Source organism: Lipotes vexillifer, unplaced genomic scaffold (assembly GCF_000442215.2).
Source record: "Lipotes vexillifer unplaced genomic scaffold, Lipotes_vexillifer_v1.1 scaffold429, whole genome shotgun sequence".
Taxonomy (NCBI): domain Eukaryota; kingdom Metazoa; phylum Chordata; class Mammalia; order Artiodactyla; family Lipotidae; genus Lipotes; species Lipotes vexillifer.
This window is the reverse complement of record NW_006784171.1, coordinates 468,220-490,488: the sequence shown is the minus strand read 5'-3', so window position 1 is coordinate 490,488 and position 22,269 is coordinate 468,220. Positions and strand designations below refer to the sequence as shown.

At 47.1% G+C, this 22,269-nt stretch overlaps 1 protein-coding gene across 1 annotated transcript in view; it reads right to left on the bottom strand.

Moving 5' to 3' along the window:
- The window catches only part of EMILIN2 (elastin microfibril interfacer 2), a 50,701-nt gene that overhangs the window by 4,279 nt on the left and 24,153 nt on the right, over nt 1-22,269 (bottom strand). Inside the window, exons 4-5 of the mRNA XM_007456556.1 lie at nt 14,613-16,523; nt 621-989 (exon numbers count right to left, since the gene is read on the bottom strand). Of these exons, the coding sequence (XP_007456618.1) occupies nt 621-989; nt 14,613-16,523 (2,280 nt within the window). The remainder of the gene's footprint in view (nt 1-620; nt 990-14,612; nt 16,524-22,269) is intronic.

Genomic DNA, 22,269 nt, shown 5'->3' with positions numbered 1-22,269 from the left:
TAGGGAAAGCTGTAGCTCCAGCACCTCGTTCAGTCCCTGGCATGCAGTGGGTGTCCCATAAATGCCCCCCTTTTCCTTCTCCCTCCTGCCTTCACCTGACTTCACCTCCTCCACCACCACGGTGCCGACCTTCCAACTCACATGAAGCACTTAACTGGCCAAGCACTGGCCTAGGCTTTTCTCCATCCTCACAATAACTCTCTGAAGTCCTATTATTATCTTCCCTTTGCCGTTGACAGAGCTAAGCCTTGCAATGACATAGCTAGGGTTGGAGCCAGAACCTTCCAGCCTACCCACTTTGATGTGTGCTCATCTTTGCGGCTACGCAAGCTCCCAGTATCCTCTTGGTTTCCCCGGTACACTTCCTGCTAGGGAGATCAAGGAGCTTGCCCATGTGGTCCAGGTATTACAGCCCATGGCACAAATCTATTTCTAAGTATGATGTACTATCCCCCAGAGTACCACAGAACCTTTGGAGAGCCAAGTTTTGGACCTTGTACCCTGAAGGCTGCACCCATGACCCGCAGAGACCCTGCAGCAGCCCCCTGGGGCTCAGGCTGCCCCCTCTGTGCATCCTCACCTTCCGCAGCTCAGATGGCCCAGCAGCAGGGGACCCTTACCTGGTGCTCCCGCGTAGCCTTCGGCCCTGGGGATGGGCCCCTGCCCAGTCTGGCCGTCCACGCCCCGGGGCAGTCCTCGCCCCGACATGCCCATCCTGCCCGGGGGCCCGGCCTCTCCAGTCTCCATAATGACCCCGGTGGAGCCAGGCAAGAAGGGCAGCCCCGTCCAGCCTGGCCGCAGCAGCGGGGGCAGTGGCCGGGGGCGTCTCTTGGGCAGGACAGGCTGCTGGCCTATGTACGGCTGCTGTCCAGGGTCCTTGGACGGCGGTGGAGGGGTCGGCGGTGGAGGGGTCAGCGCTGGAGCAGGTGGCTTGGTGGGGGCCTCTGCCGGGTGCGGGGCCTTCCCCTGGGGCAGAGGCTGGGGTGCTGCTGAGGGCTCCTCCGCTGAGCATTTGGAAAGTGGAAAGAAATACACAGGGTTCAAAACCTCAGACTTGACTGCTTGACCACAGGCCCCTGTGTGAGACTTCCGTGAGCATGGCTCCCTGGAAGGTGTGTGCTTGGGGGGCTGGCCTGTGGCCTCTGCGGGGGTCCCTGGGCTGGGCCCACCAGCAAACACAAGAGCAGCCACCACAGAGTGGGGACAGCCTGCCTGGACCCCCCTGCCCAGGGGAGGGGGATCTTCCCCCCCTTTCTTCATGATGGTCGCACTCTCCAAAACAGCACCCAAAACTCCCTGATTTCACTACATGGTGATACCACAGGGGTATCTGCCTGCCTGCTGCCACCCACGGCCTTGCATTCTCTCAAAGAAGCTAGTCTCATGGTCACAGTGGACAGCCTCACAAGCCGAGGACCTGCTGGGTGCAGACATCACGGGACCCAGGCAGGTGTCAGGGAGCTCGGGCTGCCTCTGCAACAGGCACAGCTCCCAAAGGAGCGGCAGTGCCCCCCACCTCTCACCACAGCCTTAAGATCACCAACTGAGGGAATTTCCACTGCAGAAAAGTCCTGATTCACATTTCCCTGCCCTCTTGGGATGGCGCTATGACACAAGCGGGAAGCTGCCACCCTTTCCTCCTATGAATACATTCCTGGAACTAACCTTCCTGAAGGCCTGTAAGACATCTAAAAATAACCAGGACTGGTCACAATACCATCCTCAAAAGCCAAACCCCACCCACCTCCTCAATCTGTATTATGCCTGCAATGGCCCAGCTTCCAAGGCTACAAAATTATGACCAAGCAAAATCAGTAACTGCATTGTGCCCCACTGCCTAGTTTTGTTTTAAAACTCACAAAGGTAATTATGGCAGATCGAACCCATGCGCCCCCTCCACTCACAGGTTGCTAGCCCACCTCCAGCCCCAAAGGGAGACTATTTCTCAAATAGCCTTTCCCACCCAGTACTCCATGAGAGGATTAATCCCTAAGGAAAATGATTTGAATGAAGTGATCACTTTTTAATTTCCCCCATGGATGGTAAAGAACTAATACCATTCTAGATGCACTGAAGATAAGTTAATTCACACCATACAGTGGAAAGGCATCAGGCCTTAATTCTCTTCAGGACTCTGGTGGGAAGAGTTGAGCTGGGCATAGAAACTGAGGCAGAGCAGCTCCCGACGTGGGGACACCACCAGCCACAGTGAAGGACAAGAATGAGAAAGGAAACCAACGAACAAAAGGGAACTTTAAAGAGATAATACAAGAAAATAAACATGTAATAAGGCGTGCTCCTCACTAGCGAGGATGCCCACAGGCTTCTCCAAGTGTGTAACTTTAGCTTCTGCCCTAAATAAACCGCTTCATTGCGTGCTCTCCCACACGTACTGTGCTTCTAATAAACGCTGTGCCTGCTTTAAACAAAAACAAACAGAAGTAATAATCTCAGAAACAGAAGACACTGCATCCAAAGTATAAGAATAGATTAGTATTAAGAGAGGCCTAACCAGAGAATAAAGCTGAGTCTTTGCTGATTAAAAATATACTTGCCAAAATAAGAAAATTCAATGAAACAGTTGGTAGATAAAATCAAGGTGCTCTTTCAGAAGGTAGATCAGGAAGAGAAAAGAATGGACAATAGGAGAGAAACCATAGGGAAATTAGACACTTTCCAACCCAGAAGTCTTTCCCGAAAAGAAAGATCAGAAAAACGGGTGTAGGGATGATGAGGTAGTAAGGAGAAACTCAAATACACAATTTCTCAGAACTAAGAAAGATCCCAACACAATTATTGAATGAAAGACCCAAACCAAAGCATATTCAGAACACTGAGGATAAAGACCATACAAACTGTCAGGGGAAAACTAAAAAGTGACCTCAAATCAGAAGGGCATCATCAGGCTTCTCAACAACAGTACTGGAAACCAGAAGACAAAAGAACACCTTCAAATTTTGAGGGAATATCATTGCTAACCTTGAATTCTATACCCAGCTAAAATATCTGCCAGTTGTGAAACTAGAATAAAGACATTTCCAGGCATGCACTATTTAAAGACAAACAAACAAGCAAAACTGTCGAGCACCCTTTCTTAGAAAGCTATTGGAAAATGTACTCCACTGAAACAAGGGAGTAAACCATGAAAGAAAGAAATGCAGAGTAAAGGAAAGGGTCTAAGACAGGAGAGAGGTTCAAGGAATTTCTAGGATGGTAGTGAAAGAAGTTTCAGATTGAAAGCCTTAGAGCAAGTCCAGAGAATAAGGAGTCCAGACTGGGTCAGGAAGAGAGAATCCCGGAGAGAGGTCACTGATTTAAAACATGGAACTGACAAATGATCTGATAATTTTTATGGTATTGAGAGGGTGTCAGAGAGTGAGAAGAATCCAAAACAGATATGTAAAATCTAGCAAATAATAATGCAGCTCTACTACTAATTCAGAGGAAAGCAAAACGAAAAGCAACATGATCATATCTGGCCATTATTGAGCTGTTTAGCTCCTCATAGCATAAATACTGACTTGATTTTTGTGGCATAACTCCACTGGGAGCTGGGAGGAGGGGAAGCAGGGGGAGACACGAGAGAGCCTAATACATAGGCTAATGTCTACAGCTGATAAGTGATATACATAATGTGAAATAATACCCATATAGAGATATCTAAAGCTAATAAATTGATGGTAAACATCGGGGGGAGAAAACAGCTGAAAGTGGCACGTGGCCACCTCTGGGGTGAGAAGGGTAACAGGGAAAAGGGGGCAGGAAAGCTGGTTTTCATTATAAACTTCTCAGAACTATTTCATTTTTATAAGACATAATTATGGAAGACACCCAGGACCTGTCTCTAAACTCTCTTCCCTCCAGTCCAAGCTCAGGTCCTTCCTTGTCTGTCTCCCCTCCCTCCTCACGCTGTTTCCAGGCTCACAAGCTGGCCTCCCTCCCAGGGGCACAGGCTCCTGCCCTAGCCCCACCTCCCTTCTCTGCTGGAGATGCTCCTCCAGCATCACTCCTCTCTCCTCCGTCTCTTGCCTTCCACCCCACCAGCTCCTTCCCTTTAGCCCATGTTTATGTGTCTCCACCCAAAATTTAAAAACAAGTACTTTTCCTCAGTCCTACAACCCTCAATGAATTACAGTTGACAAAGCACCTAAAAATAGCCAAGTACAGGCCCCTCAACCGGGTCCTTATTTTCGTACCTATCCCCCCCAAACCCTTCAAACCAGCCCTCTTTCTCTGAAGCCCCCGTCTGTCGCTTGCCCCATCACCTAGTCCAGGTGCTCTCGCTTATCACACACCCCCCGATCTGGGCTAAGTCCAGCTGATTCTAATTTTGAATCGTCCTTTGGGTCCTTCCTCCACACCTTTCTCAGAATACTCTTAGAACGCATCCTAGTCATCCTCCTTGCTCAGAAATCTCCGGTTGTCCTCCACTGCTCATAAAATCCAACAGAATCTCCTCTGTCATCCATGTCCCCACCCCCTGCCCCATCGCCTCCTGCCACCTTCAGTACCCCCACTGGGGCCTGGTTCTCATCTGAGCATCCCTGCCTTTGTGCTTTGCTGTTCGCACTCCCTAAAATGCCTCTTCAGGTGCCCTCACCGAAACACGCCTCTCCCTGCAGTCCTGGTTCAGATACCCGCTCCTCGTGAAGCCGTCATGAATCTGCCCATTAGGGCTTGAACATCCTGCCTCCGAACCATGAACCACTTTGGCCTCTCAGGGGTCTTTTCAGTTTTTTTCATCTCTCCTTTCTTGCTGGATGATGAGCACTTGAGGACACATTTTAATGATCTTTTATCCCCAGGGCCTGGCACGTGACACTGAGACATCTAAGTATTTGGTGAATGAGGGAAGGCTGTAAGTACAGCAGGTACCATGGGCTGCACCCTCACTCCTGCCAACCATTCAACTAGGCGCCCTAATTTTGCCAACGATAATCATTCTGGGGTCCTATAAGGGCAATGCCAGTACCTAGAGTCAGTGGTGGTTCTCTTTTACGTTCATCACTCCCTCAACACCCAGGCTTGTCATAGCAAGTGGAAGGTAGAGGGAAACAAATGAACAACCTGCTTGGGCCAAATATCCTCCACCAATCTCTGTGGGGAGTCCGTCCAGCACACTGTGCAGGACAGGCGGCTCCAAAACACCACTCACATCACAGCAAAGACAGTCATGAGAAAGCGGCCCTGGATCCAGACTGCTCCCCAGCCCTGGCCCCCAACACAGGCTGAGCCCAGTGCATCACGTGGTGTTTCTAATGCACACATTTATTACATGGTTGTAACAAAGGCTGGACAGCATCTTGCTCATTCTGGAAAGATAGCTCTGGCAGTCAACGTCTTTCTAAAGCAAACATATGTTTCTAATCCAGAGAGTGACCATTTGTACCGAGTTCCTCGTAAGAGCCAAGTGTTGCTGCCCATGTTTCACGTGCGAGGAATGATCAGCCATACGTGTGCTTGCTCTTGTTCCAGAACTTGCCCCAAGGCGTTGGTCCTGATGCCACAGTGTGGCCTTGTGCCACTGTGTGCGGGATGGGCAGGGCCACAGCCTTACCAAGGATGGACCTAACACCATGTAGGAAAGGCCACTCCCTCTCCATTAAAGTTCTTATTAAAAGCCAATTTCAACTTTGCTAAGACAAAGACCTGCCTAAGGAAATCCGCAACAGTCCACGAGACTGACATGCCTTCCTCCGCTCTCAGGAGCCTGGGTGGTCTGGCTCCTCCTGCAGCCGCCAGAGAACCCTGCAGAGTGGCAGCTAAATCGCCCAAGTTCCAGCCCCGTGGCTGGGCCTGGCAACTTGGTGGTATCTCGTCACAGAGCAGGGATGCGGGGACAGACACGGGCCTTGGACGTTAGTCTTGCTGGTGGTGTGGCTGAGGGAAAGCCACAGAAACCTCCTGAGTTATCAGCTCAGCCATCACTCAGGCTAAACCGGCAAAGCCTCCTGACAAGCAGGCGGAATCGGTGCCAATCAGATGAAGTGATGGGTGCAGGGGCGCCTCCCTGACTGTAAAACACTGTGCAAACGTCAAGGGCAATTCCCAGCTCGGGGGAAGCTGAGCTGCCTGGCATCCCAAGGGTGTGTCTGCTGACCAAACCCTGCAACTCCGGGGGACTACTTTAAAGATGTCAATCAAGCCTTCTGACTTCATATTTTCTTTTATTATTTATTTATTTTTTGGCCACGCCGCACAGCTTGCAGGACCTTAGGTCCTCGACCAGGAACTGAACCTGTGCCCTCAGCAGTGACAGTGTGGAGTCCTAACCACTGGACTTCCATGGAATTCCCAAGACTGATGACTTAAAAAAAAAAAAAAACATCCAAATGCTGACATACAGCAGGCTAAGTGGACGGAGGGCCACACTGCCCAGCAAAGCTCAGTTCTTGGGAAGCGCCTGAGAAAACGCGAGGCTCAGCAGGAGGTTCTGCGGGACTCTGGTGCTCTCACTGACGGGCACAGGGTGGGCACAAGGCAGGGGCTTCCGAGGAGACGCTTGCTGGTCTCCCTGCAGAAAGGCTGAGGGAAGACAGGCCGTGGAGGCATGTGAAGGACTCTCAGGACTGGGGAGACAACCCACAGAAACCCTGCACTACTCCCCTGACAGCAGAGGAAGGGAAACCATGGGTTCGCAGGAATGGTCCTACTCTGAGCAAATGGCAGTTGAAATGCTGCTTTGGGCTTTGGTTGGAACGAAGAGGAAAAGCATTCAAGCTCGTCCAAGGGGCGCTGTGGTTCCATCACAGAAGGGCCCGGACCGACTCTTCCTCTAGAGGACAGAGCCCACTGGCCCAGCCGAGAAAGGAGTCCAGACGTGATCACACGGAAGCCCGTGGAATCAGCCTCAACAGGGGAAACAGGTCGACATTTCTGAAAAGTACAACCTAGAGAACACTAACACAGAGAGACGGCTCCGGCCGCTCCTGTTGACATCGGGGTAGGCTCACTTGGGACGGACGGTCATTCGATGTCACTGAATCCCAGAGAGGCCGACCCAAGCATCAGCATCACTGGGGGATTTTCTTCTGGTAGAAATTCACAAGCTGATTCTAAGTTGTATATGGAAGTGCAGAGAGAGGATCTACCTGATTCTCAGACTCACTATAAAGCGGCAGTAGTCAAGGCCTAAGGAGACACATCAACAGCGAAGAGCAGAGTCCCCCAGTGGACGCGCACGTCACGGTGGAGCTTGCGTGGGTGGCGCTGGGTCAAGTCCGGGATTTTATCCTCTCTCCTCACCGCCCTCCCGCCCGCGCTTCTCTTCTTTCTGGGCACGGCAGCCCCAGTGCCGCCTCTGAGGGGGCCTGCCTTCCACTTCTGGGACCAGAGCTAGGGGGTTCTTTGTTTTAATTACAAATTTAATTACAAATTCCTGGATCTGACCTCATCCCTGCTGAGCAGGAATCTCCCGAGTGAGTCCGGAGTCCTTATTTTTGCTCGCGGAGGATTCTGCACGCAGCTGTGGGAGAGCCCTCCTGGAACATGGCAGTTCTAAAGTCAACGTTAAGATGGAGGAAAGCAGCTGCAACTTTCACCAACTAAAGAGCTTTACAACAACCAGATGCTCACAGGGCAAAAGGGCAGGTATCGTCTGGAGTTGGTGTGGTCTGAGTGTGGGCAGTTTGTTTAGCCTTTATGTATTTATAAAACTCTGACTTACTCCATCATCATATCTTAGACCTACACTGGCCCCAAACTCAGCCCATTTCAAGTTGAGAGCCAAAACCGCCATAAACACTGGCATCAGGCCACGCTTCCCCTGGCCATGCTTTACGGTTAAATGCTTATTTGAAAATTCTGTGCTTTTTCATTCTTACAGCACAACTTAGGCTAAGCAACTGGATAAAGATGGGATTCTTAAATCTGTAATACCCCTGAATGAAACGTTATTAATATAATTCAAAACTAAAAATAGAACTACCATATGATCCAGCCATCCCACTCCTGGGCATCTATCTGGAGAAAACCATCATCTGAAAGGATACACGCACCCTAGTGTTCACTGCAGCACTATTTACAACAGCCAAGACATGGAAGCAACCTAAATGTTCATCGACAGAGGAATGGATAAAGATGATGTGGCACATATATACAATGGAATACTGTTCAGCCATAAAAAAGATGAAATAATGGAGGAATGGATAAAGATGATGTGGCACATATATACAATGGAATACTGTTCAGCCATAAAAAAGAATGAAATAATGCCATTTGCAATAACATGGATGGACCTAGAGATTATCACACTAAGTGAAGTAAGTCAGACAAAGACAAATGTCATATGCTATCACTCATATGTGGAATCAAATTTTGTAAAAATGAAACAAATGAACTTATTTACAAAACAGAATCAGACTTACAGATATCGAAAACAAACTTACGGTTACCAAAGGGGAAATGTCAGGGAGAGAGGGATAAATCAGGGGCTTGGGATGAACACACGCACACTACCGTATAAGACAGATAACCAACAAGGACCTACTGTACAGCACAGGGAACTCTACTCAGTATTCTGGGATCACCTATATGAGAAAAGAATCTAAAAAAAAGAATGAATATATGTATACGTATAACTGAATCACTCTGCTGTACACCTGAAACCAACACAACATTGTAAATCAACTCTACTCCAACAAAATTAAAATTTAAAAGAAGGGAGAAAAAAAAGTATTTATGAGAAATTGCCCTAAGACATTTGCAGAAGAGGTGGCAGATTAGAAGGAGGAAGCAATGCCGCTGTCACTGGAGTGTGCTGAAAGAGTGCTGCGACGTCCCGCAGGCATGGCCCTTCTTGGAACCGTGACGCAGGGGAGGAAAGCTTCCCTGATGCGCAGACTACTCCTCTGCCCCATCTCGGCTCGGGTGGGAGCCCCAGGTTTCTCAGTAACGGGAACTCCCCTTATTTCCCAACTGGAAGGGGAACAACAGAAACGTCACAGTCTGGTCCCGGAGCCCCGGCAGAAAGCAGACTCTGGCTTTTAGCCACGCTGGGGGCAGACCCTGGAGCTGCCAGCGACAGAGCGACCCCTACCCGACAATTTCAGTCAACTTGGGGACAAGTTGCAGCTAAAGGAAAGGGACAGGGTGCTGGGGAGATGGTGTGAAGAACCAACACTGAAAACAGGAGCCAGCGTGACGGGGCACAGAAGGCCAAAGCCTAGGGCCACATCCACAGAAGAACAAAGGACTTCCCCATCTCCTTGCCCTTCAGAAGCTAATTTATTTGAACATGAATCCTGAATGCTAGGAAGGGGAGATTTCTAGGCTTTTTACACTTTCTCCCTGACTCCCAGTTTAGAAAAGAAGAAAAGGAAAGGGAAAGAAGGAAAAAAACAAAACCCTCTGGCTTTCTAGAAACATTTGACAGAGCAGCCAGGAGCCCCACACCCAGGGCTCTCATCCCATGTCTGCGGTGTGGACAAGCCTGCTCTCACTCCTCTGAGGCTGCAGGCCTGGGGGCTGCTAGGAAGAGAAAGAGAGAAGTTCACCCAGGAGCAGAATGAACATCCACCATAGGGGACAGAGGGTCGACATCACAGCTGGTATTTATTGAGGGATTCCCAGGTGCCAGGCACTATTTAATACTCCACTAGTTAGGAATATTAATCCTCATACTAACGTTTTGAAGTATTATTATTATTATGATTCTCTCCAACTAACAGGTGTAGAAAGTGAGGCATTAAGTAGATAAATAACTTGCCCAAAGTCACAAAGAATGTGTAGGGTAGCTGGGATTGCACACCTGGGAAATAATAATCACTTCCTGGCTCTAAATTCTCCAAGAGTTTCTCATGATACTTAAAATCCAAATCCGTTATCACAGCCTATAAAATCCCACCTCATCTGACTCCTACTCCCTGACCTCACTGCCTATGACTTTCCTCCTTGCTCACAGACCTGATCAAACTGGCATTCTGAGTCCTCAATCAGGACAAACACATTCCTGCCTCAAGGCCTTTGAACATGCTTTTCCCCCTCTGCCCGGGAACACAGATCTCTGCAGGGCTCGCTCCCTCGTCTTATTCATGTCTCTGCTCAAATGTCATCTCCACTGAGCAACCCTCCCCAACCTCTGATCTAAAATACAAAGTCCCCCGTCTTCTATCACCTTCTCTGTTGGGTCTTTCCCCACACACTGTTTGCCAGCTGAAATCAGATCTTCATTTGCTGGGCTGTGCATTACATGTCTTACGCACTAGAGTGTAAGGTCCTTCAGGGCTGAAACGCCAGTCCTAGGACATGACTCAGTAAGTATCTGTTGAGTGAATGACTATATAAATGAAGGGGTGGGGCATATGGGGTCCAGGAGAGGGGTGTCACACCCACGTCACAGAGTGTTAAGGTGAGACAGTCATGAAAATACAGTGGTTCTTCACCTTTTAGAAGTTAGGCAGTGCTGGGCTTCCCTGGTGGTGCGGTGGTTAAGAATCTGCCTGCCAATGCAGGGGACACGGGTTCGAGCCCCGGTGAGGGAATATCCCACATGCCACGGAGCAACTAAGCCCGTGTGCCACAACTACTGAGGCTGCGCTCTAGGGTCCATGAGCCACAACTACTGAGCCCACATGCCGCAACTACTGGCAACTACTGAAGCCTGCACGCCTAGAGCCCGTGCTCTGCAAACGAGAAGCCACCACAATGAGAAGCCCATGTGCCGCGACGAAGAGTAGCCCCCGCTCGCCGCAACTAGAGATAGCTGCACACAGCAACGAAGAACCAAAGCAGCCAAAAAATTAATTAATTAATTAACCGAAAAAAAAAAAAAGAAGTTAGGAAGTGCTCTGAGTCCTAGATGACAGGCACGGACCTTTCATCCAAAAAAGTAACCAAACATTTTTGTTTGGTATATAATCTCAAGAATCAGAGGGATAAATTGGGAGACTAGGATTGACATATACACACTACTATATATAAAATAAAATAGATAAGTAATAAGAACCTACTGTGTAGCACAGGGAATTCTATTCAATACTCTGTAATGACCTATATGGAAAAGAATCTAAAAAAGAGTGGATATGTGGATATGTATAACTGATTCACTTTGCTGTACAGCAGAAACCAACACAACATTGTAAATCAACTCTACTCCAATAAAAATTAATTTAAAAAATATCTCAAGAATCTCTTTTAAACCCCAGGGGAGAACATCTGCACCAACGATGCAGGGGGTGGCAGGTAACAGAGAGACTCGGATCTATCTGAGCGTCAGCTGAAGCCCCTTCTGCTCCCCCGGCTGCCTCGTGGGTAGTTCCGCCCCCTCCGGGTGCTTCTAAAGAAAAGAATGGGGTCTGTGAACAGGGCGGTAGAAACAGCAGAGTGTGAGTCCCTGGCCCAGCAATGTGGCTTCTGGTGGCTACATCCCGCATTCTCAGCTCTGGACCTTGGCTCGCAGTGGGACAGATGATGACTATCGTTCCCTCTGTCCCGAAGCCCACCAGCCGCATCACCTTGCCTTGACCAGTGGAATGTGGCAGAAGGGACATCATGCCAGCTCCGGGCCTCGCCTGGAAGAGGCTTCCGCTTTCACCATGTGATAAGTCTGACTACCCGAGACCACCTGCTGTGAGGAGGCCCAAGTCAGCCACACGAAAAAACAGGATGGCTGTGTGGAGGGACCCCTGAGGCACCGGACACGTGACCCGTCTGCCTGGACCTCCCGGCCCAGCCGGGCCCACCAGGCCCCTGACTGCAGCTGAGTGAGTGACTCACGCTGACACCGAATGGAGCAGAACTGCCAAGCCAATTTCCTGACCCGCAGAATCATGGAAAATGATACAGCTTTGTTGCTTTAAGCCACCAAGATCTGGAGTAGGCTGTCACACAGCAGTAAATAACGGGCCCATTCACACAACTCCTCAGCAGGTATGTCCTCCCCTCCTGCTTTGCTGAACCCTACCCACCCCTCAGTATGAGCTCCAGTAACGCCTCCTTCCAGAAGCTTCTCTCATCACTCCACCTCACCCTTCACCCCACCAGCCTCTGAACTCTCAACCTCCTCATCCTTGGAGGCTCCCTCCTCCGAGAAGTCCTCCCTGACTTCCACAGTGGCCATGTGCCTGTGCCCGCGACCATCTCTGTCTGCCTGTTTCCCCTCAGAATGTCACTGTCACACACACTGTCACACATCCACATACTCCACAGACATAGCTCATTACTCCCACAAAGTACGGGTTCAGTAAGATCCAGTGAACTAAAAGGATAAACCCTGACACCACTCACTGGGCCCTGACACACCACCTCATTCATCCTCTCTGCAGACCGGTGCATGTCGTTACCCCTGTGACTGAAAACGCCTGGAGGGTGAGGGTTGTGCTACTCACCTCTGTACCTCTCACAGAGCCCTCACATAGTAGGTGCTCAATAAATGTACTGTTGACTCTTTTTTTTTTTTTTTGGCTGCGTTGGGTCTTCGTTGCTGCACCCGGGCTTTCTCTAGTTGCGGTGAGCAGGGGCTACTCCTCGTTGCAGTGCACGGGCTTCTCATTGCGGTGGCTTCTCTCGTTGTGGAGCACGGGCTCTAGGCGCGCGGGCTTCGGTAGTTGTGGCTCTCAGGCTCTAGAGCACAGGCTCAGTAGTTGTGGTGCAGCATTTGGGATCTTCCCTGACTGCGGCTTGAACCTGTGTCCCCTGCACTGGCAGGCGGATTCTTAACCACTGCACCACCAGGGAAGCCCCTGTACTGTTGACTCTTAACTGGTCCATGTGACCTGAACTCCAGATTCACCCACAGACCTCTCATGCTCCGGTTCTCCTAGACCTGGATGCACTGCAAGGATGGATAGACTCTGCCTGTTTGTCTCTTTTCAATCAATGAAATTCTCAGAAATCCATGCTTTCTACACTCACAACAATGAGTTCATTCCAAAAGGATCATCTTTTGGAAGCCACATTCTCTTTAAAGGCACTCACCCCCGACCCCTCCTTTCACAGCCAAGCGTGAAGGAGTTAACACAGCTTCCCACGCTGCCTGGGAGCTGCAAATCAACTGGAAATATCCGGTTCAATCTGTTGTTATAAAGCACAGTCCAGACAGAACTGTCACAATGAGGGACAATCATTCACACATAGTCCTGTGACCTTTACCCAACATTCCAGAGATAGGGGAGCTGTGTGGGCCTGGGGGGAGGGGAGGGGGAGAGTTATTAATACCGGGACTGCCTGGGTAATTCCTTATCTACAAACTCCTTATCTCTGGGAAGGTTCAAAGCACTTCCCACCCACCACCTGGGACCCTCCCGCCCCCTGGGGACCAGGCCCTGGCTCTCCCCAGCCAGGCCAGGGCTCCTCTGCTTCTCCCGCTCCAGCCTCCCCTTCTCAGGCTACAAGTCTCAGCTGGGACCCGATCCTAAAATTCTACAAGCTCACACCAGGCCAGGAACTTGCATCAACAGGTAAGGGCCTTTGTCACCTGGAGCTGAGCAAGGTGGAAAGGCGATAAAGGCCAACAAAGAAGACAGGACTGGTCAGGAAGTGGGGTCCTCTCGGGCACATGGCTGGCCCTCCCCAAGTCCTCATGGACCCAGTAAGTGTGCGTTCATCTCTGGGAGACAAAGGGGAGATGTGTGCAGGCCTGGAGGACAGCGCCTGGGGTCCTCACCCCACCTCCACCACTTCCCAGCTGTGCGACCTTGGAACACATCCCTGAGGGGACTAGGCCAGTGCTGATTCAAATAAAAAGCGCTCGATAAATGTGAGCTCCCTGCTCATCCCTCCCGCGTGCATTAGAAAAGGCCGGCTCAGTACCAGGCTACTGAATCCAGGTACAAGGGATGCTCTATCCTTCAGGGATGATGTGCTGAACCCCCAAATAACAGAAATTAACTTGAATATATCACTCAATACTATTAAGGGACCATTCATTCATTCAATTCATTCATTCATTCAACAAACATTTGTCGAGTGTGTCATGTGCAGCCAGCATTGCCCTAAGCGCAACTTATGAGCGTCCTTGTTCTGGACACTATGGGGCTTTAAACAGTTACTGCCCCTAAAGTGCTTTTGTCCACGGTCCTGTCTCTGCCTTTGGAAAGGAATACAATGCATTTCTACCTGACATCATGTAGGCCCTAGATTTTAGGGAACAAGAGGATGCTCAAAGCGGATGCTCTGTCATGATAATGACAGAGATTATAATGACACCAGCAAACAAAAGTGATGCTCACACAGAGGTGAATGGACACACACACAGGAGTAGAAAACAAGACAACATATCCACTGCCCCAAGCTGTTATGCCACAAATCTGACCCCGACTCTAAGCTCACAGACATGATAGTACAGATCAACCTTCTACCACCTACCTGTGGGGAAGGATCAGTTTTCCTTCTGTATTTTCAATTTGTTGTCGGCTGATAATTTGCAAAATGCACAGATCGTGTGCTTGAATGCTACGGTGATGTCAAATTATGTTAAAAGTTTCTAAATACTTTCTCTCACTGTTGGTATTTGCCTTAATTTTACCCAGCACCAAACGATTCACAAACTGGCCACCATCTATGAAGCACACTTCGGTTAGCAGTGATATAGTTAATTCCACAAACCATCCAAACCCTAGCATAATACGTGTTGCAAACAATTACAAGAAATGGAATTGTAAAGGTCCACTTACTTGCCGATGGTTGAAATCTGATCAGATCTTGCAAGTCAGTAGAAATCTGGAAAACATGGCTATAGAACTGCTGGACTGAATTCTTCAGGCCAGAGATGTCTCTGGAATGTGCCCGGAGCGTCCCGTTCATCTGCCTGACACAACTCCAGAGGCTGCTGACATGCTTGTTGAGCCCTTCCTTGATTTTCTGAATACTTCCTGAGATGGAGTCCAGTTTGCTGCAGGTTTTCTCCATATGAGATACCCTGTCCTCCACCATGGAGACCCCCCTCTGGACCCCATGTGTCTTCTCCTTACAAGTGTCCAGCTCGGCAAGGACCTGGCCCTGCAGCCGCTGCCATCTCTCCTCCAGCTGGTCGCAGCAATGCACCGAGGCGGCCGGGGGAGACGGGAGGGGTTCACCCCCCTTTGAAGACCCACGCCCTGCAGCCTTTTTACCTTCTCTACCACTGCTCAGCTCATTATGAAGATGACTCACGTGGTCTTCTGTGTGGTTTAGTTGAGAATAAAGAAAACTAAAATCCTCTTGAAGTCTCTGGATGCTACGCTCGGTTTCTTGAAACTTCCTATGCATTGTGTCATTTAGAGATTTCAAAAGGCTCAAAGTGTCACCTGCTGAAGGGTCGTCTCCATTTCGCAAAGTATCTTCTCTCCCACGAGGCTCTCCCTGGAAGTTCTGTAGGCACATATCCTCCACCACTTGCACTTTGTCCTTCAGGTGGTTTAACTCCACCATGACCTGTTTGTTCCCAGTCCCCCACCCATCAGGCGGGGCTGACGCTGGGGGAGCAAGTTCTGCCTCCGAGCCGTTGGGCATCGCCAAGAGAGAGCTCCCCAGCCGCTCCTCCAGAGACTGTATTTTCTGATCAAGAAGCTGCTTCAAGTCATCTACCTCCCCACTGATGGTCCCCCGGAGGGTTTCTTCAATGTAAAAGCAGTGTTCCTCTGCGTTCTTCTCTGTCACGTTGATTCTTGCATCCAGTTCATTCCATCTGGCATCAAAGTCCACATCCGGCTCTGGAACTATGAGGCGGTCAAACTCATTGTCTAGTTGTCCGTTCAGCATTCTGGTCGCTTCAGCAACTCTTTCAATTTTCTGGTCTAACATCTTGATCTGTTGCCCAAAGTCACCATTCTTGGCACCGTCACAGCAATTTGCCCTGGTTGGAGGGTCTTGGACCCGGGCTCGAAGGTCACTGATTTCTTTTCTCAGGTTGGTTTCCTTCTCTCCTATAAGCTCCATCACTCCCAGGTAGCTGCTCCCATAGTCATCACAGTGCTGCTGGAGACCAATTAGCTTATACTCACACAAGTTCTTCAGATCAGCCAGCTTCCTGTCCATTCCCTCCATGAGCTCCTCTCTCAGGGCATCAATCTGACTATCGACATATGCTTGGTAGAGCTCATTGGTCGTCATGGTGACCGTAGGGCCCTGGGCCGCCTCCTGGAGCTGTTTGAGCTGCCCTTCATAGCCCTTCACCTTCCCATCCAGCTCTTCCAGCTTGCTACTCTTGGTCTTCAGAGCATCCTTGACTTCAGCCAATTCAGACTTGATGTCCTTCATGCCAGATTCCTTATTGCTGAGGACACCAGGAAGCTGGACCGTTTCTGCTTCTCCACCAACAGCACTGTCAGGCACTGGCTGGGGGTGCAGGTTACTGAGCCACGATGCCAGCATTTTGCTGGCATCATCCTGAATGGAGTGTTTGAGGTTTTCATTCACTCCAGCAATGGAAGACTGGAGATCAAGAACCGTCCTTGTGAGTCGGAGAACCTTCTCCTCAAGCACCTGGATTTTCTTTTCCTGAAGTTCTAGGGGCCCCTGTTTTGGATCTATGGTCCGACTTAGTTCTGCTGCAGGAGTTGGTGACAAAGTCTTCTCAGGCTCTGAGACTCGGCTTGGTTCATTGTCTGTTACAAAAAAGAGTTGGACGTGACTTAACATTTTCTACCTTTACCCAGTTTCTGCAAAGACAATAAACAGGGTATTCATGGGATTCACTTACAGCTCCCTTCTCACTGCAGGTAATATTGTGGTAGAGTAGAAAAGACTATAGGCTTTAAGTAAAATAGACCTCCAGGGGGATTCTGGCTCTGCTGTTTACAGACTCGAGCAGGTTAACTCACTTCTGTGAACTATAATCCCCTCATCTATGAAGCAGAGGTACTATCTTCCCTCTTGGGTTGTTAAGAGGATATTTACATGGCACATAATAGATACTCAATGGCCTCTTTCACCCTGAAGGGAAAATTCTTTATTTGCATTATCTTATGAACACACATCATTCCCGCATTAGTAACTGCACCCACACCCCGGTGGTTGACTGCATTCTGTAAAACCACAAGAACCCACTTGAGATCCACCCATTAGCAGTTGGGTGGTATGATATCACACGAGCAACAAGTTATCCTCCAAGCAACCCCTAAATGTTTGCTTACTTTTAATAGCATCCCTGTGCTAAAAGACTCTCATAGACATTGTTCAGTGCTGTCATGCAGCTGGGGAAACTAACAGCAAACGAGAGATAAAGCAACAGTCTACTGGCATCTCCCAACAACAGAGCTACATGGCCCTAAGCAGTGAGAGTCACTAAGTCAAAGAATACAAACACTGAATTTTTTTTTTGGCCAAGCCCCCCGCGTGGCTTGCTGGATCCCAGTTCCGGGACCAGGGATCCAACCCGTGCCCCGGGCAGTGGAAGCACAGAGTCCTAACCACTGGACCGCCAAGGAATTCCCCAAACATTCAATTTTTGATAATCCTACTTTAAGAAACAGTCCAAAAGAAAAACATTATTATAAAATAATTGTGATGAGTCATAAAATGAAAATAAACTAACATACAGAGAGAGAGATAAATTAGACAAAAAGCAGGTTGTCAGAATCTGAGGCACTGGACTTCCCTGGTGGTGCAGTGGTTAAGAATCTGCCTGCCAATGCAGGGAACACAGGATTGAGCCCTGGTCCGGGAAGGTCCCACATGCCATGGAGCAACTAAGCCCGTGTACCACAACTACTGAGCCTGTGCTCCAGAGCCTGCGAGCCACAACTGCTGAGCCCGTGTGCCACAACTACTGAAGCTCAAGTGCCTAGAGCCCATGCTCTGCAACAAGAGAAGCCACCGCAATGAGAAGCCCGCGCACCGCAACAAAGAGTAGCCCCCGCTCACCACAACTAGAGAAAGCCCGCATGCAGCAACGAAGACCCAACGCAGCCAAAAATAAATAAATAAATTTATTTTTTTAAAAAATCTGAGGCACTAGGAGAATAAGCAGCAAACCACGCCCTTGAACACAGAATACAAGGAATACTAGAATACCATCGACAAGCCTACAGACGATACTGAGACCTATCGTGTAAAGTGGAAAAAGTCACACACGACACAGATTACAATGAAATAAAATGTATTAATGTAAACTGACAAACACTGGAAGTAAATTTAGAATGTTGTCGATATTTGAGCTTAACGTTCATTGTTTTTTCCTCCTCTAAACTTTTGCAGATGATCATATCAACAGTTATTATTCATTAAAATCAACACAGTGTTAAAACCAAGACTGGAATTCAGATGTCTAAATTCCCAAGGAGAAAACTAGAAAGAACACCTTGTTTTCCATACTGAAAAATGTATTCTATCTCAGGACACCAGAAATAAAATTCATTGAATCACGTACAAATGAAATGCTGTTCTGAGCAAAGGAAAATTTTTTCTAAGGGCGGGAGAAGCAGGGTAGGATCAGGATGTAAGCACAGGTTTTTTTCATACACTGCTGGTGACTATAAGAATTGTTACAACTTTTTGGAAGGATAATTTGGCAAGTGTATCAAAATACTCAGAATCCTTTTGACTCTGCAATTACACTTCTAGAAATTTATTCTAGTAAATAATAAGGATGAATCCAAAAATTTAACAGGAAAAAATACTTATTCAAATACTATCTATAATAATGAAAAATTGCAAACAGTCTAAGTGACCAACGGTACAGGATTATGTCCAAACAATCACACCCTATGAAGCCATGAGATGATATTGTAGTATATTTAATGACATGGATGTTTTTTCATGAACTTAAAAAATAAGTTCCAAAAACAGTGTTCATTATAATGATAGTGGATTGAGGATAGGCACTTCCTTTCATTCTCTTCTGAAATCTCACTAAAATGGCAAAAAACAAAACAAGCAAAACAAACCCCAACCAAGTCACATATAAAAAATTGGGAATCGAAATGGTTTGGGACATTTTCACAGTGCATTGTGAAGAAAAAAATAATTTAATTGGAGAATAGTTGATTTACAATGTTGTGTTAGTTTCAGGTGTACAGCAAAGTGATTCAGATATACATATATATATATATACATATATATATATATATGTATATGTATATATATTCTTTTTCAGGTTCTTTTCCCACATAGGTTATTATAAAATATTGAGTATAGTTCCATGTGCTATACAGTAGGTCCTTGCTGTTTATCTATTTTATATATAGTAGTGTGTATATATTAATCCCAAATTCCCAATTTATCCCACCCCCTCCCCGCAGTTTTCCTCTTTGGTAACCATAAGTTTGTTTTCTATGTCTGTGAGTCTCTTTCTGTTTTTCAAATAAGTTCATTTGTATCATTTTTTTAGATTCCACATATAAGTGATATCATATGATATTTGTCTCTGACTTACTTCATTTAGTATGATAATCTATAGATCCATCCATGTTGCTGCAAATTATTTCATTCTTTTTATGGCTGAGTAATATTCCACTGTATATATACACACCACATCTTCTTTATCCATTCACCTGTCAATGGACACTTAGGTTTCTTCCATGTCCTGGCTATTGTAAATAGTGCTGCAATGCACATTGGGGTGCATGTATCTTTTCAAATTATAGTTTTATCTGGATATATGCCCAGAAGTGTGATCGCTGGATCATATGGTAGCTCTATTTTTAGTTTTTTAAGGAACCTCCATATTGTTCTCCATAGTGGCCGCACCAATTTACATTCCCACCAACAGTGTAGGAGCGTTACTTTTTGGAAACTAGAAGAAAATTGAGTGATGCTTTCAAAATTCTAAAGGAAAATTATTTCCAACCTATAATTCTGAAGCTGGAGTAAAAATATTTTCAGAATATCAAAAAGTTTACCTCCCATGCAATCCTCTCATGAAACTACTAGAAGACGTGCTCTACCAAAACAAGGGAATAAACTGAGAAAAAGCAAAAGCAGCAGGTACAGGAAGCAGGGAATGGATGGGAGAGAAGTCAGTTAAGGTCACAGGGTGGCAGCTGTGAACAAGGACAAGCAGATGACCAGTCCAGGTGGGGCAGGTGAGAAGGCTCTAGGAGAGATTTCTTCAAGGAGATGAAACCGATGTGTCTGAACGTAACGAGGGGACATGTAGATAACCAGTGGAGAGTCTGGGTTGAAATAGGGATAAAAATATAGAAAACCAAGCAAAGGAAAACATACTTATTAACTCTAGAGAAATCCAAAAACAGTGTAGGAAAGGCAGCATATTCATAGTACACTACAGAGCTCCGCTGTAAACATTATATAACTACTACAATGTAACCAATAAATATTGAACAGATAAAAACACAGTATAACTGAATGGAAAGGATGGCACTATAGGAGCCCCATGTTAGATGAAAGGGACTTAAATCCTCACCTTCCATAATGAGAAGTCAAGGGGTGTGGAGGGAAATTCCAAAAGACCATCTAAAGAGTTTACAGTAGTGCTCACTTCAGCAGCACATTTACTAAAACTGGAACGATACAAAGAAGATTAGCATGGTCCCTGCACAAGGATGACAGGTAAATTTGTGAAGCATTACATATTTTTAAGCAACCTAAGTGTCCATCGATCGGTGAATGGATAAAGAAGATGTGGTACATATACACAACGGGATATTGCTCAGCCATAAAGAAGAATGAAACAATGCCATTTGCAACAATATGGGTGGATCTGAAGGGTTTTATGCTTAGAGAAATAAAAGTCAGACAGAGAAAGACAAATACTTTCCCTGAGAAGGGAAAGTGGGAGAGAAAGGGAATCAGTGCTTTTCCTAATAGTCCTTATAAAGCTACTGAACTCATTAAACTACATGTATGTTTAAACTTTTATAAAATAAAAAGTAAAACTAAACAAAACAGAAATAAATTGTCCACTATGATCCAACACGCCCCCTCACTACTTGCCTAGTGTCTGCCTTTCATGAGGTCAGGGACTGTGTCTGCCTTTTCTCTTTTCCTAAGAACCTAGTATAGAGCCTGCAGATATAGAATAAATATTTGTGGGATGAATGAATGAATTTTTCTTTAACAAAATGTATGCGCAGAAGTAGAAAAGAGAATAGTGTTCTGTAGTAAAATGTTAACAGTAGTTGTCATTTGGTGGTGAGATTATGTGTACTTAAATATTTTTCCTATAAACGTTCTGTAATAGATATGCATTACTTTTATGATAAAAATTATTTTAAAGTCTGTTTTACGGACAATATTGGGAAACACCACTAGTTTCAAAACCGGAAACACAGGACTTCCCTGGTGGCACAGTGGTCAAGAATCAACCTGCCAATGCAGGGGACACAGGCTCAAGCCCTGGTCCGGAAAGATCCCACATGCCGCGGAGCAACTAAGCCCGTGCACCACAGCTACTGAGCCTGAACTCTAGAGCCCGTGAGCCACAACTACTGAGCCTGCAGGCCGCAACTACTGAAGCCCATGCGCATACAGCCCACGCTCCGCAACAAGAGAAGCCACCACAGTGAGAAGCCCGCGCCCCGCGACGAAGAGTAGCCCCTGCTCGCCACAACTAGAGAAAGCCCACGCACAGCAAAGAAGACCCAATGCAGACAAAAAAAAACCCAAAACAAACTGAAAACATCTCATGGGAAAATATAATCATTTAAAGATGACTTAAACATTTAACTCATAAGAAAATCTACGTTTTTCTCACTGAACTTTAAAAAAGAAGAAAGATAAAGTGATGTAGAATAAAATGTCAAAATATTTTTATCCATAAAAGTCAGTTTCTTAATGTTACACTTAAAAGCCAAGGTGAAAATTATCATTGCTTTCTAAGCTATTCATTGAGTTTGTGTTACTTCACTTACAAAAAAATTCAAAAGCAAATTTAAGAACAGCCTCATTGGACACTCTAACTTGGGGCTTAGCTTTGCAAATATCTCACCCCAAACAGAATAAGAATGATTCTATTTACCTTTTTTTCTTTTTGAAAAAGAAACAATTTTGGTTTCTTCAAATTCAGGTTTATGGGAGCTTGTACATGAAAAGTAAAGTAAAAACAACCCAAGCATCATTACCTCGTTACATTTGACTCTCTTCTGTCTGTGCCTCAGGCCACACAAGGTTGAGACCAGCAGCATCTCCCACTCTAAGGCCTTGGCTTTCACAACCAGTTGGCCCTAACAAAGCAATTTACTTTTTTTTTTTTTTTCCTGCGGTACGTGGGCCTCTCACTGTTGTGGCCCCTCCTGTTGCGGAGCACAGGCTCATGGGCCCAGCCGCTCGGCGGCATGTGGGATCTTCCCGGACCGGGGCACGAGCCCGCATCCCCTGCATCGGCAGGCGGACTCTCAACCACTGCGCCACCAGGGAAGCCCGCAATTTACTTTTTAAAAGTCTGTCTTCCGA